This window comes from Zonotrichia leucophrys, chromosome 1A (assembly GCF_028769735.1).
Source record: "Zonotrichia leucophrys gambelii isolate GWCS_2022_RI chromosome 1A, RI_Zleu_2.0, whole genome shotgun sequence".
In the NCBI taxonomy this organism is placed as follows: Eukaryota; Metazoa; Chordata; class Aves; order Passeriformes; family Passerellidae; genus Zonotrichia; species Zonotrichia leucophrys.
Window position 1 is genome coordinate 28,820,723 of NC_088170.1, and position 21,006 is coordinate 28,841,728.

At 41.3% G+C, this 21,006-nt stretch overlaps 1 protein-coding gene across 2 annotated transcripts in view; it reads left to right on the forward strand.

Moving 5' to 3' along the window:
* The first annotated feature begins 5,914 nt into the window (after positions 1–5,914).
* TMTC2 (transmembrane O-mannosyltransferase targeting cadherins 2) overlaps positions 5,915–21,006 on the forward strand; it is a 237,376-nt gene continuing 222,284 nt past the window's right edge. For both annotated transcript variants that reach the window (XM_064702014.1, XM_064702015.1), the window contains exon 1: positions 5,915–6,338. In XM_064702014.1, coding sequence (XP_064558084.1) covers positions 6,256–6,338 — 83 coding nt within the window. In that variant the 5' untranslated portion in view covers positions 5,915–6,255. The remainder of the gene's footprint in view (positions 6,339–21,006) is intronic.

Genomic DNA, 21,006 nt, shown 5'->3' on the forward strand with positions numbered 1-21,006 from the left:
AGAATTTTATTTCTGGTGTGCACACTGGAGATTATAACCTTCATTTCATTGCATCCTATGGCACACATCATTGTAATTGGAATCCAGCATGTATATGCAATAGCCAGTGGTCAAGCCATCAACTCATTGTTCACAGAAAGTATACAATTCTGTATTTATCTATTTGTGTGACACCGCAGGGGAGAAATCTGGGTCACCTGCATTTCCTGAGTCACTGCATCGCTTAAAAGATGAAAATGCTCCACAGGATTGATTAAACTTCTGCTACAAATCTTGTGTATAAAAAACCCTCACATGTTTCATATTTTGCATCTTACAATATTTGAAAATAAAAGAAGAAATTACCTTATCTCCAAATTAACATAGAAATGTCCTTAAACCACTAAAAATGCAGTGTGTTTATTTCATTAAAAATTAAATTTAATGTGACTTTATTGCTAGCACATGCTAATTATATTTTGAAGTATGGAGACAGAGGCCATCCGAGATTTTAATTCAGGATTTCATGTATACAAAGAAGGTTTCCTCAAATTGAGCAAACAGATGAGAAGAAACATTAATTCCTGCTAATTTAGTTGTTGTTTCTGCTATATTGTTAATTAAGAACCTAGAACTACTTGAATTATCCTCTCTGGGCTTGTCTACATTGCAGTAAAAACTGTCATTTAGTTCCAATATTATTATGAAAAATCAAACTGACTCTGTTTAGAGGGGTTCAAAGGTTTACTCCCTATAATAATTTCCCCTTGTTTATTTAACTCTTGAGAATTGTGCTTGTGCTGGTGTTAGATATGTTTTGGTAATGTTGACATATTCCCTCTGAAATAAGAGTAATCATGGTTTTCCTGGCTTTACTTCATGCTTATACAGCAGGAAGCCAGGATTGTACTGAGGTAAAGAAGTAAATTAGGTTATTCCATAGAAAATCTGCAGGGATTGAGGTGGAAATTAGACTTGCATCTTTGGCTGCTTTTGCTCTGCTGTGGGATGAAGATCTGATCTTGCTGCCATAGAGATGTATCATTTTTTGTCCAATTTTCACAGCCAATATCCCAGGTTGTACATTTGAAGGACAAATAAAGTAGAAGTAGACAGATCTAGAGTAAAAACTGTCTTTCAACATCTGCATCACAAGGGAAGTGTCAATAGCCTGAAAAGTAGAGGACTTACAGACAGCACAATGATTCGCTTCTTTCTATGGGAAGGAAGATGACAAGGAACAGATTTTCAGCTGCTGATGAAACTTTTCCATCTACTGAGCAATACAGCTGCCAAGAAATGATGAGAGGCAGGATATGATACACAACTCATATTCCCTATCCTCCACCTGCACAAAATCCAGGCTGCACACCACAGACCTCTTGGTTATGTTGCAGGCATCCATCTGTCAAGTAGAACTTTTCTCAGAATTAGTGTCCTAGGCCAAATTAATCCCTGAGATAATTCCATTGTGTTTTGTCTAAGGAAATATCAATTACTGTGAATGGAAGGATGATCTCATGATGAAAGCAAATGAATGACTTGGAATCATGGCTGGGACCTTGGATAGACTCCTCTTCTGCTGTAGAGTTCTCATATGATTTGGATAAACTGACACAAATGCCAGTTGCCTTGATTTCCACCTGTATAAAATGAGGCTAATTCTAATTTACTTCCAGAGCCATCTTTTAAGAATCTGTATTTCTTTGAGCTGTTTTGATAAAAAGAACTACAAAAAAGCCCAACCTAACAAAACCAAACGAAATCAAACCAAGCAAATTCCAAATACCAAAACTGGCATATTGCTATTTTTATAAAGCATGAGAAAAACAGTAAGAGCATCATGTTCTGGGAGATGACAAATAGACATATCTGCATTTAGTAAGTTTATACTGTCAACTTACTGTGAACAAGAAGGATTAAAAACTCTTTTTGATCTCTCTCTGAGCTATCTCAAAGGACAGGGGAGATAAATATGCAAAGCAGATTAGGATTAGTCTAGAATGGAGTAATATTAAGAAAATAATCCTTGGAAATTCAAAAAAGACTAAAAATTACCTTTTTCTCTGCCACTGTGATATGCTCACCTATGAGTCATACAAATGCTCCTGCATGTTTTGTGCATACAAGAAACTTCCCTTGAAGAATCTTTTTTTCTCTGTAGAGAGAGTCTGCATAATTAGATTAGGTCAAGTTAAAAATGCATCGCTTTTCTCTCTCCCTTTCTCTCCCCCTCTCTCTCTCCAGCTTTGCAGCAATACTCTAGCTCCACTGACTGATCTAAAGTAGGAACTGGTGCCTCCCAGAAATGTACATCCTTAAGAAATGTGTTCAGTTAAAATCTCTTCCAAGTACTGATGCAAGTCCTGTGTGTCCTTGTTTTTCCTGCATCTATTTAACTTTTACTGTCATATCTACAATATTTCATACAGATTTCCATGAAATTTTACAGTTTTGAAGTTGCAACTTATTTTTACTTTGGCTGTCATTGCTGATATTATTATTACCATAACGCTAGCAAAAAAACCCAACCCAAACCAAACCAAACCAAAAACAAACGACCAAACAAACAACAACAACAACAACAACAACAAAAAAAACAAAAAAAACCCCAAAAAAACAAAAAGGAATTTCTTAGAGAAAGCAGAAACACTGGTGTCTTTGAAGATTAACATGATCTTGTTAGCATGAAAGGAAAACAACAGCTTGGATCCTAGTCCACAGAATCCAACAACATTACCTCTATGGATTAGTGACTAATTGTGAAAGCAGCACTTGGCTAAAGCATTCTCCTCTACTCCTTTTTCTGCATTTTTGATCAAATAAAATATTTTTTCCTTCCTTAGATAACACCAGTTTATTCTTGACTGCATGGGTGTTTCAAAATGGACCAAAGTTTACATTTCTGAGGTTCATTAAGCCACATCTTTGGGTGTCATTTGGATTGTTCAAGATTAGGCACAGTATGTTATGACATTTCTTTGATAGTAACTGAGCATAAGAACTGGCAAAAAAAAAAAATCCACTTATTATCCAATTATTCCTATAGTAACATTTAATATCCAGTTGCCTAATTCTAATCAAAAACCCCAGCAGCTTTCAAGGGGTTAGCCTTTTTCTTCTCAGATGCTTTAAGGAAGTTGGCACAAATATTTTTTACAAGCTCCAGCAAATGAACCCAGTGTATAGAAATTGAGGTGTCTAATCTAATCTGTTGAGGGATCTGTACCACATGCATTACCCTGACATTTAAGGTCTCATACTCAGTGACCAGTTAACCAAATCTGTCACTGTGACAGACATGTATTTCTACATGCTGTGCCACAACTTAATCTTTCAGGCACCGTTTAGGTGGAATGTCTTGTAGCACGGTGACTCAGAGTCCATAATGTCTTTAATGAAGAAATTTCCCAACTGGTATTGAAACAGATAACTTTGATTTCATATTTGCAATAAAGAAAAATCAAGTGAATTTGTCTGCTAGGCTCTACACAGTAGAACAGCTGTTAGACCAAGTAACTCTAGTTATCTTTACAATTACTGTTATTATTTTGTGTTATTACAATCCTACACCTCTTCCCTCTTCCCTGGCACCACAGCCTGTGACTTTCTGGAGGTGAAGACTGCTTTCAAAATATTTGCTTAGTGACAGATCTGAACTTCTAAATTAGCTCTTCTGACACCTTGTGGTTCCTGTACATCACATTGTAAATCTGCTGTGAGTCAGAATGTTGTCTGGTATCTCTCAATGATAAAGTAAAATATCATGTTGTTCATAACTACATGCACTTAATACTTCTAACTAACTCTAAGAAGAGAAGGAATTCTTTTATCATTATTTGATTTCTACTCTCTTGTTTTCTTTTGTGGTGTTGTTTAACAGCATCAATAATTTTTTTGTTCAATTTGTCTCCAGGTTTCTGCGCTGGCTCTTTCTGGCTGCTGCCCCTGGCGTGTCCCTGGCTTGTGGAGTCCCAGAGCTGACAGGGGGGTGCTGCATGCACATGTAGCTGTATCTTTCTACAAAGCAGGTTATCTCCACTGGAGACAGCTCTTGCCATTGGGAGGAAGGCTGCCCTTTCTTTCTGCAAGAAACAAGAAATGTGTCTGCAAGATACAGACTTTGTAGATTCTTGTAGTGTAGATAAATCTCCTTGGACAGGCTGGTTCCAGTCACCCTGGAGCACTTGGGCTGTCCTGGGGAACAAGCACTCTACATGGTTACACATTTCATCCCACCCTTTCTTGACACTTGCTTTTATTAGACAGTGCCTGCCTTTGTTAAACTTTTTTCCCTGGAGGATCTATTTTGTTTCTAAAGCTTTTCTGCCAGACCCCATCCACCCCAGTCTGTAGTCCTACCTCTTTGAAGGAAAAATACATATGCTTTTGATGGATAACAAGAGGCCTCTGCCACTATGACTCAGCAGCAATTATACTGCTTTTTATGCAGAACTTATTAGGATGTTCTACAGAAGGAGCTGTACAAACCAAGTGTGTGAATTCAGCAATTCCACTGCAGCAAGGAGGACGATGTCGTGATGACTGGGATCTTGGCAGTAGCTCCAGAAGCATATTGAGAATTGGTGTCTGAAAGAAAGGATCACAGGTCTCCTGACAAAGAGTACCAACTCTTTAAAATCTAGGTTACTATATTCAGTGCTTCAGGCTGAAAAGTTTAATGCCAGATCAATGTGATTTGCTAATGGGTTCAATAAGGCCCCTCAAAGCTTTAATGTTCTGAAAAAAATGCACCCTCCCCCCATGTCTGCAATTACTGCCACTGATGGTGATAACACACTCCCTGAATCTAAGTAGAAGCAGCTGAGATGTTTGTGACACTTGGGGCAGACTTCCCAGGAGCACTTTGAGCATTGCTTGAAAAGAGGTCTTAATGCATTTCGTATATTTCGAGGTTGCAAAGAACAGCATTAAATAATCACATAGGGGAGAAAGAAAACTTGTTAAAAGTTCCCCAATTTATTAGACACAGCTTGATGAACTGACTCCCATTCTTCTGGGACAGCATGATGTGCCACTTGATGGAAATCATGAGGAAACAGTTACATAAAAGGGCTGGCTAGCAGCGAAAGGAGGTAATGTTTTAAAAACTTTCTATAAAAAAGAAATAATCAGCTTGATGGACCCAAATCCTTTCCATAACTTCATGCCTCTATATCCCATGAATTCTGGAAGATTGCTTCAGTGCATTATTTTCCAGAGCTGGCTTTCCTTTCCAGTCTAAAGTGTGCATCTCTGGCTATAGCCACCCCTCCTCTCGAGGGCTGCAGTTGTGGGGATGTCCTGAGGGAGCAAGGGAACACCAGCTTGCAGCACTCCTTGCCTTGGGGTGTGTTTGTTTCCAACCCTCTCTGCCAAGTTTCAGTGATTTTGCTTAACTATAAGCTAAGCTAAGTGCTCCCTATGGATGTTCACACTGATAAACAGCACGCTGTGGGCAAGTGTGGAGCCCCCTGCTCTGGCATCCATCCCCAATATAGGTAGAACCCTTCTCTTTGCTACTACTCTGACCTATTCAGCACGACTGAGTAAAGAGAAAAAAAGGGGGGAAAAGGAAAATAAAGACGGGAAAAGGAAGAAGATAAAAGGGGAACCGAGAAAAAGGAAAAAGAAAGGGGAAAAAAGTCAAAGAGAAAAGAGACTGGAACAGGAAAATGGAACAAGGAGCAAAGGGGAAGGGCAGTAAGCCCTGGTTGTGCCCAGCGGGCAGCGGGACACGGCCCGGCCCAGGGCCCAGCCCGAGCCCCGGGGCCGGAGCGGGAGCGGGCCCGGCTCCGCCGCCGGCGCGCGGGGCGGGGCGGGGCGCGGGGCGGGCTCGAGGGGCGGCGCGGGGCGGGCCCGCACGCAGGCGCGGTGGGAGCCCGGGGCGCCCCACGCGGGCGCTCCCAGAGCCTCGGCGGCGGCGCCCGGCTCGGCAGCGAGGGGGGCGCGGGCGGGGAACGGAGCTGCGGCAGCGCCGGGGCGCCGTGGGAGGAAGGCGGGAGCCGGAGCCGCGCCCCGCTCCGCTCAGTCCCGTTCCGCTGAGCCCCGCTCCGCTGAACCCAGCTGCGCTGTCGCCGCCGATCGCCCCGCTGCCATGGGGTAGGGGCGGCGGAGCGGGGGACGCCGTCAGGCTGTGGCCGCGGGCGGAGCGCGGAGCGGCGCCCCGCGGTGCCGGGGGGCGCGAGGGGCAGGCGCGGCTGGGCTGGAGCGGGAGGCCGGGCAGGGCAGGAGGCTGCCCCGGTGCGAGAGGCGGCGGCGGAGGCAGGCGGAGAGATGATCGCGGAGTTGTTGAGCAGCGCCCTGGGGCTCGCCCTGTACCTCAACACCCTGAGCGCCGACTTCTGCTACGATGACAGGTAGGGCGGGGAGCGGCGGGGCTTGGGCGGGCGGGGGTTGCTCACCTGTCGGGAGCAGAGCTTCGGCCGTCCCGCTCCTGGTGCCCGGGGCGGCGCCGGAGAGTCCCGGAGCTTTGACGGCTCGGACTCGGTCCTCTCCGGCCCCACGCAGCGGGAGGCGACCCGGCGATGCAAGTTGGCATGTCCTGGGCTGGTCCCTCACGCTCGGTGTCAGCGGGGTGCCTGGCCGCCTCCCGTCCGGTTTCCCCGCTCCCCCGGCACCGAGCGCCCGCGGGAAGTTGCCGTGCGCTGCCGGGCTGCGCTGGGCGGCCGCGGGGAGTGGAGCGCCGCCGGGCTGGCTGGGGCTGCCCACCTGCTCCTCTCCTGGCCGTACCTGCCCGCCGGAGCTGCGGAAAGGCGCCGTTCTTAGTCGGGGGAAATGCCGATTTGTGCCTTTTCCGGTGACTTAATCCGATCGCATTTAAAACAGATGCATAATTATAATGTATTGTTAGGGAGAACAGCACGCCTGGCTAAACTTATTAACCGTCCTGGGGTGATTCATGCTCCATTGGAATTAAACCATCCAAAAAGTGAGCCGGGATTGACTTTGACAGCGTTTCATCAGCCTCTCTCCTCTGAGGCCGGAGCCCGTCTGCCCCGGGGCCGGGTGGGTGGATGGGGGGCCCGGCCCGGCGCGGCTCTCCCGGCCTCGTCCCGTGCCGGCGGCGCGGCTGGAATCCTGCGGGAGCCGGCGGCTGGCCACGCGTGCGGGGCTGCCCGTGCGGGAGCGAGCGAGGGGTGCCCTGGTGGGTGCGTGAGCGGAGGGTCTTACGGCACGGCTCAGGTGCACGGTGCCAGCGAAATCCCTGAGCGGCTGTCAGGCAGGGTTGGTGCCTTGGAGCCTGCGGTGCGAGAGGAGGAAACGGGAGGAAGCACGGCGAGGTGGGATGAGGGATGTGCCTGATCAGGATGATGAGTTGAACTTCCCGGTGCGCTGATGGGATGCGAAAGGGTCAGATGCGTCTTTGATTAGGCATTTGCCTTGGAAAATAACCTGCCTGTCCTGCACTAATTAGTTACTAAACTTGGAATTTTCCTCCCTTAAGCAGTATTACAGTGCACCTGCCGCGTTTAAGATCTGTCACCGCTTCCAGAATACTCCCCCCTGTTTTCATGGCTTGCTACTATTAAACCTATTATACTGGAAGCAAATGCCAAGTGTTAGTCCTGGTATAGGTCTGTGGCTGGGAACAGAGTTGGCTGCAGAATGTGGCAATTCAGGCTTCAGCCCTCCAGGTCATTTACATGTACTTGAAGCCGTGTGAGCAATTAAGTGGTTTTAGGTTTCTGTGAGTCTTCCAATTTTCTAAGTGATTTTTCTTAAACCTATTTGAAAGTTTTGACGCTTCATTCACAAACAATAAAAGAGAAAAGTCTGCTGTTTCCCTGAAATGTGAAGTCTGAGTTGGATCAATAGGAAGTAGTGAATATTTTGATACAGCGACGCTATTTTAAACCTGCTTATTATAGTTAAGAACTACAGGAGTTGTGGAATATTTACATAACATACAGAGCATATATTGCAGTGTTTGGGCAAAACCTGGATTGTTTAAGCACAAGCCTAAAAGCCTGTCCTGCAGGCCAGTTCAAATGGACTAGGCATGGAAAACAGTATGAAGTACTTTCTGAGGCTGTTGATGTGGAGGTCAAGGTTACTCTTGATCTTGCCTGAGTGTGCTTTAATACAGTTAGAAAAAAGTGGTATTTGAGTGTCATCTCTGAAAGTGTGGAAAAGATAATCACACACAGATTTTGTTAGTACTAATCTCACACTGTTTAAAAGGTATTCTAAAAGATTGCTGTGTTAATGTGTTTACCTCCTAATTAAATAAAGTACTCCTCATCATTGTAGCTAAGATTTAGGCATTGAATAGAGTGCTGTGAAAGCCAGTTAATGGCATATCTGTATGTGAGGTCACCTAATTAGGATGTTTTTCAATTGCAGCACAGGAAGGGACAAGGCAGAAAGGGGCTGTTTCGTGCTAGTAATTGTTGAACTAGAAAGGGTTATCTATTCAAAGAGGCACGCTCAGACCCAGAGTATTCTTTTAAGTGTAATCACAGAATCTTGCTGCCCCGCAGGAGCTGGCTTGAAATGTAACAGTAGAAAAGGAGGTCGATGCTGGAGCTGCAGGACACATGCAGGAGATGGATCATGCTACTAACTTGAACTGAACCAGGATTGTGCATTTAAGCTAGGAACCAGCAATGTCTTGTTTCAGGAGGGCAGCATATTGCCATGGTTTTTATTCTACTTCCTTTGCTATTATATTGAAATTACATCAACTGTTCTCTTTTTAATATAGTGATCAAACTTACTACATAAAGGGTGTCTGTAATTGCTTTCTGTATTTTTTTTATGTAGGTTGGGCAAGATTAAGTGGCATCATAAAACTTCTTATAGCAAAATCAATTTTCCAATGGTAAGATGTAATATTTTAGCAGCAGCACGGCACCAAACTAAAGACTCTATGGACAGTGATATAACAAACTTGCTTGTAGTCTGGGCTTTGACTCTGTACCAAAGGAGTCAATATTTCGCTTCTCACTCCTTATCCACTTAAACTGAAATAATATGAATTTTAAGCCTGAGGAAGTTGAGTGAGCAAATGTACAGGTTCTTACTTTTTGTCATTAATCTGCTTAACTCGTTTCTTTCGGGCTATGCAGATATATTGCACATAGTCAGTGCAATCCCAATATTTTTGAGCAGTTGACTCATTGATTGCCTTGAATGGAAGTGTCACTTGTCAGTTTCTAGTCAGTTTCTAAACACAAAGGCCAGTGTTGTTGGATTTTTTTTTTTTTTGTTTTTTTTTTTTTTTTTTTTTTTTGTTTTTTTTTTTTTTTTTGTTCTGTAGACATAGAAAACACAAGCTTTTGCCACCCTTGTCCCCGCCACTGTAATTCTTACAGACAGTTGTGATATTTCCTAGTTACGTGTGTGGATTATTACTTAGAGTTTCACCTCCCCAGCTCAAAACCTACTTGTTCAGCTAGAGCGAGAAGCAAATAGATATATTTTTTCCCCTCTTTTTACCTATTTATTTTAAGCTGAATGTGGTATGTAGTAACCCAAAACAAGAGATGAATGAAGAAGCGGGGGGAAATACTTAATGCTACTGTAGCTCACATTGCTGGTTAATAAAGGTTTATTTATTGTTAAGCAAAATCATCTTGAAACTGGTAACAGGGTAGAAAGGAATGCAATTTCCATTCCTGCAGATGTGTTGAAGATTTTGCTTCTTGCACCATGTTAAATCCAGTTTCTTGCCAGATTAAAGGCTGGGGGGGGGGGGGGGGCTAATCTCTGCACACACAGTTTGTGTTTCATGTCAGTGTCTTCCAGTCTTACAGGAGGGAGGCCCGTTGCTACAATTAGGCTTGCACATAGGCATGACCATTTTTGCCTGGCATTTAAGCCCCACCAGCCCACCTGGCAGTTTGACCTGTGAGTGCCTTACAGGGAAGGTGTCATCCTTCATGTGGCCTGTGCTGACAGGTCACTGTCAGTGCATGGCTGGGGAGGGGAAGATTTAGTGCTCTGTGTATCTGAGGTCATGCATTGCTTGTTACAGTAAACATGGCAGAAGCAGCTCATCTGTTGAGGTGATCCTTTCTTCTAAATCTTAGAAGAAGGGCATGTTTTAGGGGGAGTATGGTAGGAAGCTTTAACCTTGAGTGATGTATTGTCTCAGTGACATATTGTCAAAATCAGTGTTCTGGAAAATGAGTACAGATTTGTCTCTGTCTGTGTAGGGCTCTTCCATGAAATTTGGTAGCACAGACCAACTTTCTCTGGCTTACACTGCATTTTATTTAGCAGGCCTGAATGGGGCAGGCTTGCTGGTCGTAGAAAATATCCATCAGCCCTGTTTCAAAGTCACTGGGCTATATTCCAGACTGTGTTGCAAAAATCCTGTTAAATGTTTTCATCCTGTAGTGTCAGACTTGCATCACTTTAAAACAGGCTGTGCCCATACACATTTGACAGTACCTCTGTTGGGTCTGCCACATGAGATTTAATCTAGCAAGTGACCCAAATACGTGCACTAGAAGAACAAGTGTAAGTGCACTGGGGAAAATTACTTGCCATCTGTCTCCTTGTTGTGTGTGTATATTTGATTATTAATTTACATTTGTGATTTTTACGGCCCTTTTTTGTCATCTTCTCAATTTTTCAGCTCTGAGTGCACCTCTCCAGTAGCTTTTAGTAGCTCAAATTTACAGGTAGCTGCAATCTTCTGAATTCCAGGAGTGAGGTGGATGATGGGGAGACAGGGGCTTGTGTGCTTCCTCTGTAGTGTTTTCCCTTTGTCCCCTCTGTTCCATCTTCTGCATGCTAATTTCAAACCACCATAAAGATAATTTTTATATGAAACAGGAGTTTTAACATATTCATAGAGGAGTAAAGATAACTTGGAGAAGATGCTTGACTAACTTAGGCTGTATAGTAAAGGTTTGTGGTTGAGTTTGTGTTGTAGCTGAGTATTAAGCAAGTGAACTGGTAACTGATTGTCTAATGGGATGAACCCGGCACAATTATATTCTATTAATACCAATTCTTTTTTAAATGTTGAGCATAACCTAAATATGTATTTGGCTTTTGATTTAAAAATGATTGCTGCATAAAAAATTGTGTTGAATGAAACACTTTGATCCAAATGTGAAATCTTAGTTTCATCCAAAATATCAGTGGGTGGTTTGTTTTGTTTTTTGTTTTTTTCCATTTGAGTTGCTGTAGTATAGAGATTACAGAAAGCAAAAAGGAAATTATGTCCCCACTGGCTTTATTTTGAGATTCTTGTTGCATATGTAACACTAACATAAAGCATGTCACTTCTGGTAGCTAGTTCAGAGGATAAATTCATGCCTGTTAGCAGACGGAGAGTCTCCCTGAGTCGCTGACGGGATGCGCCTCATCTGCAGGAAGTTCTTCCAGCACACAATGGAGTTACAAATTCAAGTGTTCAACTTTCTCCAACATCTCCCATATGTATTCCAGCTGCACTTCTGAATCCTTTAAGTTTGCCAGAGCGAAAGTCGCTGAAAGGCTCAGAAGTATCTCATCTCAATTTGTTAACCATCTGATAGCTGCAAGAGTGATGAATTAGAGCTCCTTTGCTTCCCTCATCTGGAAGTTTGCCCTTCCCTTGTTGTTTGCTGCTAGGTTCGTTTCTTTCTTTTATTCTTTTTTTTCTGTGAAGTTGACTGAATCAGACTGTGCTGTTTATGTAGTTTCTTTCTTCAGCTGAAATATTTGATGCTGAAACCGATGCAAGACTGCTGGCAACCTATGGTGAGAGTTGCTCCAAAAAAAAAAAGCTGGAGAAACAGACTAAATCTGAAGGCAGAGATGCTTAGTGTTATTGTTACTTAGGTAGAAGTGAATCTCTTCTTTGGGCCAGTGTTCTATGTTTGATTAAAAAAAAAATATATTTCTGGATATTTTATAGTTTTTACTCAGATTTTGGGATAACTGTCTGCTTTTTGGAAAAGAAGCCTTTTGTAAATGCCCATTTCCTTCTCTGTTCTTTTAACCCTAATTTTTGTCTGAAATGATTGTTTGAAAGGTGGAAGCATTTTATGTGGAGACCTGAACCTTATGCTAAAAGTTTTAAGATAAATTTTGAAATTTCTCCTGATTGTGGAAGCCTATTGTTTGCCTTATGCCTTGGCAACCTTTGACTCCTTCTGGTTTTCTCCTTAGGGTGACTGATGGCATAAACTCTCCTTATGATCCTTTTGAGTGGGAGCTTGTTCTGTGGGCAGGTTAAGTCAGGATGGCTGTAGGATTTCATTTCACATCTGCTAGATCAGGTGCTTATCCTGTCTCGGGATGGTCACCCAGAGTTAAGATGTGTTATTTTTTTGTACAGGCAGTCCCTCCCTAGTAGGAGGGTGTCAATTTTGCAATTTCTTTGCCAGATTCACTCTCTGCAGAGCTCCATGCTAAACCATTTTTCCTAAAGGCTAGCCTGTTGGTGAATGAAACTTGAAGAGTCAGAGGAAAGTGTTTCTTTGGAATGGCATCCTAAATATTACTTAACATGTCAACACTGCTGCTGACTCTGTTACTTTAGGACAATTGAAATATTTTGTGAACCTGTGAATGGCTTATGACAGACATCTCCAAAGGCAGCAACACGCACTTGGCTCTGTCTTCAGAGGATGCTTCAGGCTGGCACAGGGTTGCTGCTGTTTGTGTATGACAGCTGATTGTGAAACAAAGAAACAAGCTGGATCACTGGGGCAGCAGCCAAGGATCGAGAAATCTCTCAATCTCTGTTTTACTTCAAGGAAAAAGCAAATTGATAAATCAAACTGTTTGAAGCCAATAAAATTTTGTCACCCAGCCTCTGTAACTGGGGAAGGTTCCTCGATGGTGCTTCACCGACCATTCTGGCCTCGTTAAGCTTCAGAGGGAGAAAAAGTATAAGTGGCTTCCTTGAATACTAATCTTTGTATTTCCTAGGACACTCTGAATTACTCAGTTAGCCTTCATTGTCCTAGTGGCTTCGTGAGGAAATTTTTCAAGAATAGTGGCAGGTTTATTGGAGGTAAATAGTACTCGTTTACTGTCTTCATGTTCCTTATTTCCTTTATCTCTTCATCTTTTAAATTGCTTTTTGTTTTAATGGAAATATTGTGCTTTCAGCATAAGATTTTTTGTCTTTTATATCTTATTCTGTTTTTTTTTTTGTCTAGTAGTTTATTCAAGTGGCCCATATCAATGCTTAAAAAACTGTTAAGAATCAATGTAATCTGTAAAAACACTTTGGGTATATATACTATCACTATATTAAATAGGAGAATTCTGTTGTATGCTAAAATTTGAGACCCTGCCTTTTATGGCATCTTTCTTCCAACAGAGCTAGACAGGTTTGCTATTAGCCTGCCACAAAGGCTCCATAATATATTCACGAGGGTCACTGTTGACTGCCTCAGATCATTTCCTTCTGTCCAGGATTTAAGCACATTGGCCTCAGCAGCATTCCCTGGCCCAGCTGGCCCAGCAAGCCAGAGACTGACAGATGATTGAATGGGGATTTTCTATATGATTGTACAAACCATTGCTTCTAGATGACTGGACTGATCTGTGGAATCTTTTATTATTCACCAACTTGTCAGTAGACCCCAGAAGCCCTGCCCTGACCTCTGACCTGGGTTTCAAGGGAGGACACGTTTTTCTGAATTTAGCATCCTGTGTCCAGGATGGTTGTTTCTGAATTTACTGTTACCCTAGGCTATTTTGCTAATGAGAGGATTGTATGATTTTTAGCTCCTACATGCTTCAGTTGGCTAGGCCAATTCTCATTCAGGGGAACAGCGCAGTAATTGGTAGCAGAACTATTGCTGTGAAGTCCCTGCCAGTGCCTGTGTGCTATTTTCATGCAGCTTGGTAATTTGCATACTTAAATCCTAAAAAAGACTTGAACTCTTGAAACAGGGTCACTATTCAGTGACCAAAATTGTCATGGAAACAAACCCACTCAACAGCAGCCAATGCCCTTCCTAGGTTTCTGTGCAGTCTTCTCACCTCTATGGCTTTTTACATATAGCAGTTAATAATTGGAAGCTGGGCCCAGGAATCAGACTCCAGTGTGCCACTTCCACATCATTGCTGTTGAATCACCTGCACTCAGTGCTTAAGTGGGAAATCGGTCTCTGAATGCTCTCAAATACCTAACTAAAAGATATTCCACAAGTGTTTATCTGCAGCTCTAACTTAGAGATAACATTTCATTTCTGTACAGTGTTTCCAATTGCTTGGCTGCCTGCTCGAAGTGTAACTTGGGTTAACTGCTTGTCTAAGATTTTTCTCTCCCTCTGATACAAGGGAATGTATCTCAAAGTGGTATGGTTCTCTGTGAATCAGGTATTTTTATTTAGGAGGTGGTGGGTGTGTTTGGCTAAGTATGTGGGCTTCCAGTGTCATGACGTATCAGGAACATCCAGCCTCCAATTTCTATGCAGGAATACTTCTCAGTTGATGCTTTTTAAAATAGCTTTTATGTTTTCTCAGCAGCTATTGAAGTTGGAGATGGCTGTTTACTTTGATACTAAAAAAGCCAGCATGGAGTTCCAGTGTATGAGTAAAGTATTCAGAAATACTCTTCCACTGAAAATAGTTTCCTAAATTTGCTGTTTGAAGCAGTTTTAAGGTGACGTAATTACTTAGTGGGGGGAAGAGGAAAAACCTCTGAGTCACTGGATGTTGTCCATTATAAAGATCTTTAAGAATTAAGGAAAATAAAAACCTGTCTGTAGATAGGGGTCAGCCAAGCCCTTTATTGTGGAACATCACAGTTAAAACCAAGCCCTGAAATCCAGCCAACCAGCACAAAACTGTATGCATTTATTATGCTCAAAGAGCTCCTTGATATGTCTTCATCCAGATTCCAATAGGAGATGAAAGACTTCAGGAGGAAACCAGCTTGTGTGTAGAAAAGATTGCTGTGTGCTGAAGTTACCTCTAGAAGGCAGGCAGAGGAGGTCTGTCCCATTGTCATTTCAATTGTAAATATTCAGTGTATGGCTGGTTTTGGAGCCATGGATGTTGTGGTAATTCCTGTGCCTGCATTTTACCCCAGGAGGTTTCCCAGAAGTGTTTTGTAGTGTGCTTAAGGTTCAGCCTGCTCTAAGTGAGGTTGTGAGTGGTTGAGTTGAAGTTCTTTATAAATATCTATACATGTAATAGGGTTTTAGTAGACACTTTGCATTGAAACGTGCTATTAATTAAATTATAACCAACATCTTGGAGGCAAACTGGGAAGAACTGGAATTCTTAATCTGGGATCCAGGATAATTTGGTTTTTTGTAAAATTTTTTTTTTGTAAACGATTGATTTGTTTCAGTCTGTCACATGAAATCTTGAAATGGGAATAATTTCAAAAGTCTGCCACTTCTATGACTTAGGTTTCTCCAAGTCTTTTGTGTGCATATATAGTTTAATATTGTTTTCAGAGTGTGTTTTCAGTGGTGGGCCTTTGAAAAGACATGGGAGGTTCTTGCTGCCCAGTGTGCAAAGGAGCACATTAAATAGTACACTTAAAAATCTTCCTTTTGAAGCACACAATGCCTGTGCCTTTATAGTTTGTTTAGTAGTTTCTCCTCTGCAGATTGATCCTGTTGGTATTTTTAGTCTTTGTGATACTGTAGCACTTTGGAAACATTGGAATCTTCTTGGTTTCATTTCACAGCCTGTCAGCTTTCCTGGGTCAGAATCAGTTATGCTTGGCTGGCTCCTTTGTTGGAGGGGACTTGTACTGGGCTACTTTGAGAAGAGGATTAGATCCAGTTGGAAATTCAGATGAGATGCCTTTAGTCAACTCTGGCCATCAGAGTAACTTTCCTAAGTTTCCTGTCTCCAAATATCACTGTGGATTTCTCTTACTGAAGTAGGAGCCCATATTGTGTCGGGTGTGACTCTGTGGGTGGAACTTGCAGCTGTTGTTCTGTAGGTTATGAACCTTCTGTGCTATACTCTTTTTTTCATGCTTCATATGCTTTTTAAAAATAGATTTTTTTTCTTTTCAATAAAGAAAAATTGAAGGAACACTGTGACTTGTTTTATCCTTTTATTTCCAACAGTTATGTGACACTGAAGGTGCTGTCATACCTTCTCTTGTATTTGATACTGTATTTATTTGGTATTACTACTTAGTAGTAGCAACAATGTTGATAGTTCTAATATTTTAATAAGAAAATGAAGAGATTAGACTCACATATGAGGCAGGATCTTAACAAGCCTTATTTTATGTGTTTAATATCAGCACTCTAGGCCTCAGTAAAATGATAAGAATATTTGTATCCTGGATTAAGCCTCTCTGTATTGGCCCATCTGACCTTTTTGGTGCCAGTATTTAGCTGGTGAATCATCCTGGGCAACTCTCTGAAATAATTTCTGGTTTGGAAGTTTAGTTTGTGAGTCTCTAGCAAGGTTGCTCCCATTCTGCTATCCTCTCTTTGGCTTTCCAGGCCCCCTTCCAGCTCTCATGCCAAAAAGAAGCACGGTATACCTCCTGGGAAGATACTTCTTGGTATGGTATGCTTCTGTCTATGTATTTCCTTAGTGCAAAATCTTGAATTATAGCAAGAATTTCTTTGTAATAAATTCCATGAATTTTCAGTGTATGTGTTTCATTTTCTTCAAACAGTTTCAATTGTACTTGAGGAAACTTTTAAAGGTCATTTTGTCTGTGGGGGCTGTTTTGTTTTGAGTTTTTTTTTAAGAAAGAAAAGAGTGTTGCTCTGGCAAAATTAACATTAGTCGCAGAAGAAAGGTTTCCTTTTTTTAACCAATTATTTATAATTAAACTTCTGATGTCTTACATTTTTACAATTAAAGGAGAAGAAAACTTAGGCTTTTAAAATCACTTTGATCTGAATTAAGGTTCCAGTGCCAAAAAAATAATTTAAATGCTGCATGGCTGTATAAATAAAGCCTGCTGAAAGAAAATGTGCTAAGCATAATGAAAAAATTTAATCAAATGGCATTTTTGTGTCTAGCAGTTCTTATTTTGTAGCACAGTTCTTTGTAGCTTCTTTGTAACACCAATGTACTTGAATAAATTTTCTGTTTTTGTGAAAAGATGTAGTTATATGTTCTATTCCATTTCACAGTACATTACTCATCTCTTGCATGTAAATCACTTGGCTTGTTAAAAATGTTAGTATTTCTCTTTAGTAAACATCACGCTTCTGGAGAGTTCTCAAAATATACTTTTATCCAGAAGATGAAAGACTTAACAATGAGGAAAGGCCACAAAGAAAATGGTTCCTCACGTTGTTGCACTCATGGTAAAAAAGACAAAGCCAAGCTGGATCACCTGGAGTTCTGACTGTGCTGCTGTTTGCTGCCAGTCACATTCCCGCTCTGCCTGGCTGTTGAAAGCAGCTCCTGCTGTGGAGATGGTTGTGGTGAGTTGGCTGATGGAGTGTGGCTGGCAGGTGAAGCCTCAGAGGAGTGCCTGCTGCCCCTGAGTGAGCCTGGGGCTGTGTGTCAGGATGGGCCCTGAGTGATGCTGCAAGTCACTCATCCGTCACTGCTTGGCTCCTTCCCTCCCTGCTCCTGCTCACTATCATGGCAAACCTGTGGCAGCTGATGCCACATCTTTGACTGTCTGTTGTGCTGGATGGTTCAAGCCTTCATAAGGGGTCTGGCTAATTTGAAATGATGGCTTGGGCTTTAAGAAAATAACTTGTTTTATATGATTTCCCTTTCACCAAGAACTATGAGGTGTCTAGATGTTGTTTAGCCAGAGCAGTTTTGGTTTCTCTGGAGTGTGCTTTGCTGTAGCACTGTACTTGCTTTAATTAAAAGACAAGAGGAGTTGTGGAGAGTCTCCTCCTCTAGAGGTAATTAAAACCCACCTGGACACAATCCTGTGCAACCTGCTCCAGGTGAACCTGCTTTATTTGAATGGATTGTGGTGGGTCTTGGACTAGATGACCTCCAGAGGTCCCTCCTAAAAGTTGCAATTCTGTGAAAGTCTCACTAAAGCAGTTTCGTTTAATGTTGAAAGGGTACGTTTGTATGTGTTCTGAGTGGAACCTGGGATTACCCTGATGGAGTTGAGTAACTGGAGTTTCATGCCTGGCTAATACGGGGTTAAAGCAAAAGGAAGGATTGGATGTCCAGTGAGCAAGAAAGCTAGTTGGTCTTCCGGAATTTAGAGCCTGCATGTAGCACATGACAAAAGAAAATAGCTTATTAATGAAAAGGGTGATGTTTATATGTTAACATCAGTAAACATGTAAGAATTTTCAGGAAACTCTTCTCCTCTAGGGGACAGTCAGCTCTTCCATTTTTTTTTCCTAAATGTTCTGTTTTCAATCAATATGAGCAATCCTGTCCGAGAACACTGAGGGCCACCTCATTTAGGGTCTGGGCAAGTGTGTGGTGAGGTGAGGAAAGAACCCCACAAAGAAGAAAGGCCTTAAGGAATATTGACTTTCACCTATTTGTGTGCCATATACCTAGTCTGCTAGCTTACCATACTAATAATGAGTGATATTTGGTATTTTACTCTTGAAAAAATGATGAAAATACAAACTGTATCTGAATACTTCTTTAGTGTTTTGTCCATATATCGCTAAGATAAGTGTTAACCCTATTGTAATTCTGAGCTGTTGGCTTGATGTGTACAGAAATAAACTAGTTTTGCAGGAAAAAAGGTTTGCTCGTCTTTCCAGCTCTGGATCTTGGTGCTGCTTGACAACAGTGTTGGAGAAGAAGGCTTCTCAAAGCAAGAAATTTGGAATAGTACAGATCTGCAGGTACCATGGTGATAAGTACCACACGTGTCTTGAAAGGCTTGGATGCAGCAGCTTGGAGCAAGGTACCACCCTGTTAGGCACAGTTGGTGGTATTTCAATCTATCAATTTGGTTCTGTGCTTGGCTTCTTCTGAACATCTTGCAGACTGAAATTTGTAGATTTTGTTATTCTCTGTGTTGTAGCTTACTATAGGCAGGAGGTTTCAGTTTGTGTTGATGCTATGCTCGCTAAATGTTAATGATGTGAAAAAGCACAGGAGTTTATTTTACAGCAAAAAGACTTAAACCTCAGTTTCTTACTACTGAATCCTAATCTTAGGGTATTCTTTTCTGAATAAGTAAAATGACTCTAAAGCATAAAAATAAAGAACTAAGACATAGGTAAATGTAAAGTTTGGGGAAGATTACAAGATTCCAGAATAAAGAGTTATTTTATTAATGCCTGTTCCTCAGTCTATCTGTAAGTATTTCTGTAAGGAAAAAATATAAGTGATGCAGGTGAGAATTTTCAGTGATGAGAGTGATTAAAATAATTTATCAAATTTTTTTCCTGCTTGTCTAGTGGAACTGAAACAATTCAAAACACAGATTGCACTGGATCTTAGTGTGGTCAAGGATTTAAGGACAGCTGTTCTTTGTGTGGCACAGTGGGAGTGATGGCTGAAGGTTTTTGCTTGAACGGAGCACTGAGAACACTTTATTTTGCATACTTCTTTCAAGATAAGAAATCATGGGGAAACATCTGCGTGTAGAGTATGGAAATGTACAGTGTTGTGCTTTATATACTCCTGTATGCTGTATTAGTGGAGAGTGATTGTTTTCTCTCCGCGTTTTTCTTGGACTGAAATCCTGTATAAAGTCTGTGCAGTAGCAGAGACTGATCCTGTTAAGAAAGAGCAGATACTGTGATAATTCTAAGAATGAATCTGAAGTTGTACCAGTTAGTGCTTTGCCAAGACTAAGTAAGCACACTTGTAGAATAAGTGCTCAAGGAAGACCTCTTGTTGTGGTGTATTTTATGTTGTAAAATGCAAAAGAACCATTTTCATAGCAGGATGGTTGCATTTAATATGCATACTTAATTGTGCATCTTGCTATATATATATATACACACACACAAAAAAAAAAAAGACATAATTTTTCATTCCATCTGTACTTGCATGCTATCTTACATCAGCACCAGAAGCACAGGTCATGGATAAAGTAAAGGGATGGGCCCTGCAATCAGTGACTTTTCCAACAGAGTGATTAAATTATTATCCAGTTATGCCCTTGGGAGTTTCTGAGCTTATAAATATAGTAAGTAGTATGAAAAAGCTTTTTCTGATTACTTACCGTACTTCTAAGTATAGTAAGTAATCGGAAAAAGCAAGATGCTTGTTTTGTGTTTAAAGAGTTCTTATTTCTTTAGTTATTGTTCTGAATTGCATCAGGAACTGCTACATTTTTACTTTCTGTAGTGAAGGATCTCTTCCGACTTAGCAATATTTGGGTTTCCTTTTTTCTGTTCAGAAAAACAAAAAACCTTGGGTCAGCTAACACTATCCATGTTTTAAAATAAAACTAAATGAGGAAGCAAATGCAGAGATTGTAGTTCAGATGTTGCTTCAGAAACTTAAACTTTGATGTAATTGAATTCAATTTAGATTGGTTGAATATTGCTACTGTTCTAATTAAAGAAAGAAAACTACACCTTATTAGCTGTTATTCATGTAGCTGCCAAAATTTTTTTTTTTTTGAAGTACAAATGAACAAGTGAACTCTTCTGCTAAGCAAAGTCAGTGTTTGTGCATAGAGATGGTTAATTATGCATTGGAAAATAATTATTTAATTTAAATAAGTTAATTATGCTTTTCTGCAGGAAATAGTTAATTATGCATTATCTATTTCCTGTGGATTGGAGAGGATAACTAGCTTAGTAATAGTCAAAAAGAAGGATAAATATAACTTAATCTGCTTTAGTGAAGATATGTTTATTTTGTCCTAACTCAGTTAAAATCAAAAATAAAGCAAATAATTCTGTAGGTCTGACATGCTAGTAAGAGAAAAATGGCAGAGCAAGCCTTCTCTTTGCTGTTGGGACTTCAGTTTTACAAACACTTGGACATGTGTTCAGCTTTTCAGATGTAAATAGTCCCATTAGATGAAATCTGGGTCTAAATGGAATCAATGGTAAAACCTGTGGCAGTTTAAATGAGGCTAGAATTTCATGAATGAGTTCAGTGAGACTACATGCATACATAAAGTTGAACACATGGGTGAGTGTTTGCAGGATAGAGGGCCTGCAAGGATATGAGAATAAGACCCTTGCGACACAGTTTGAAGTCTGACCTGTCTTGCTGCTG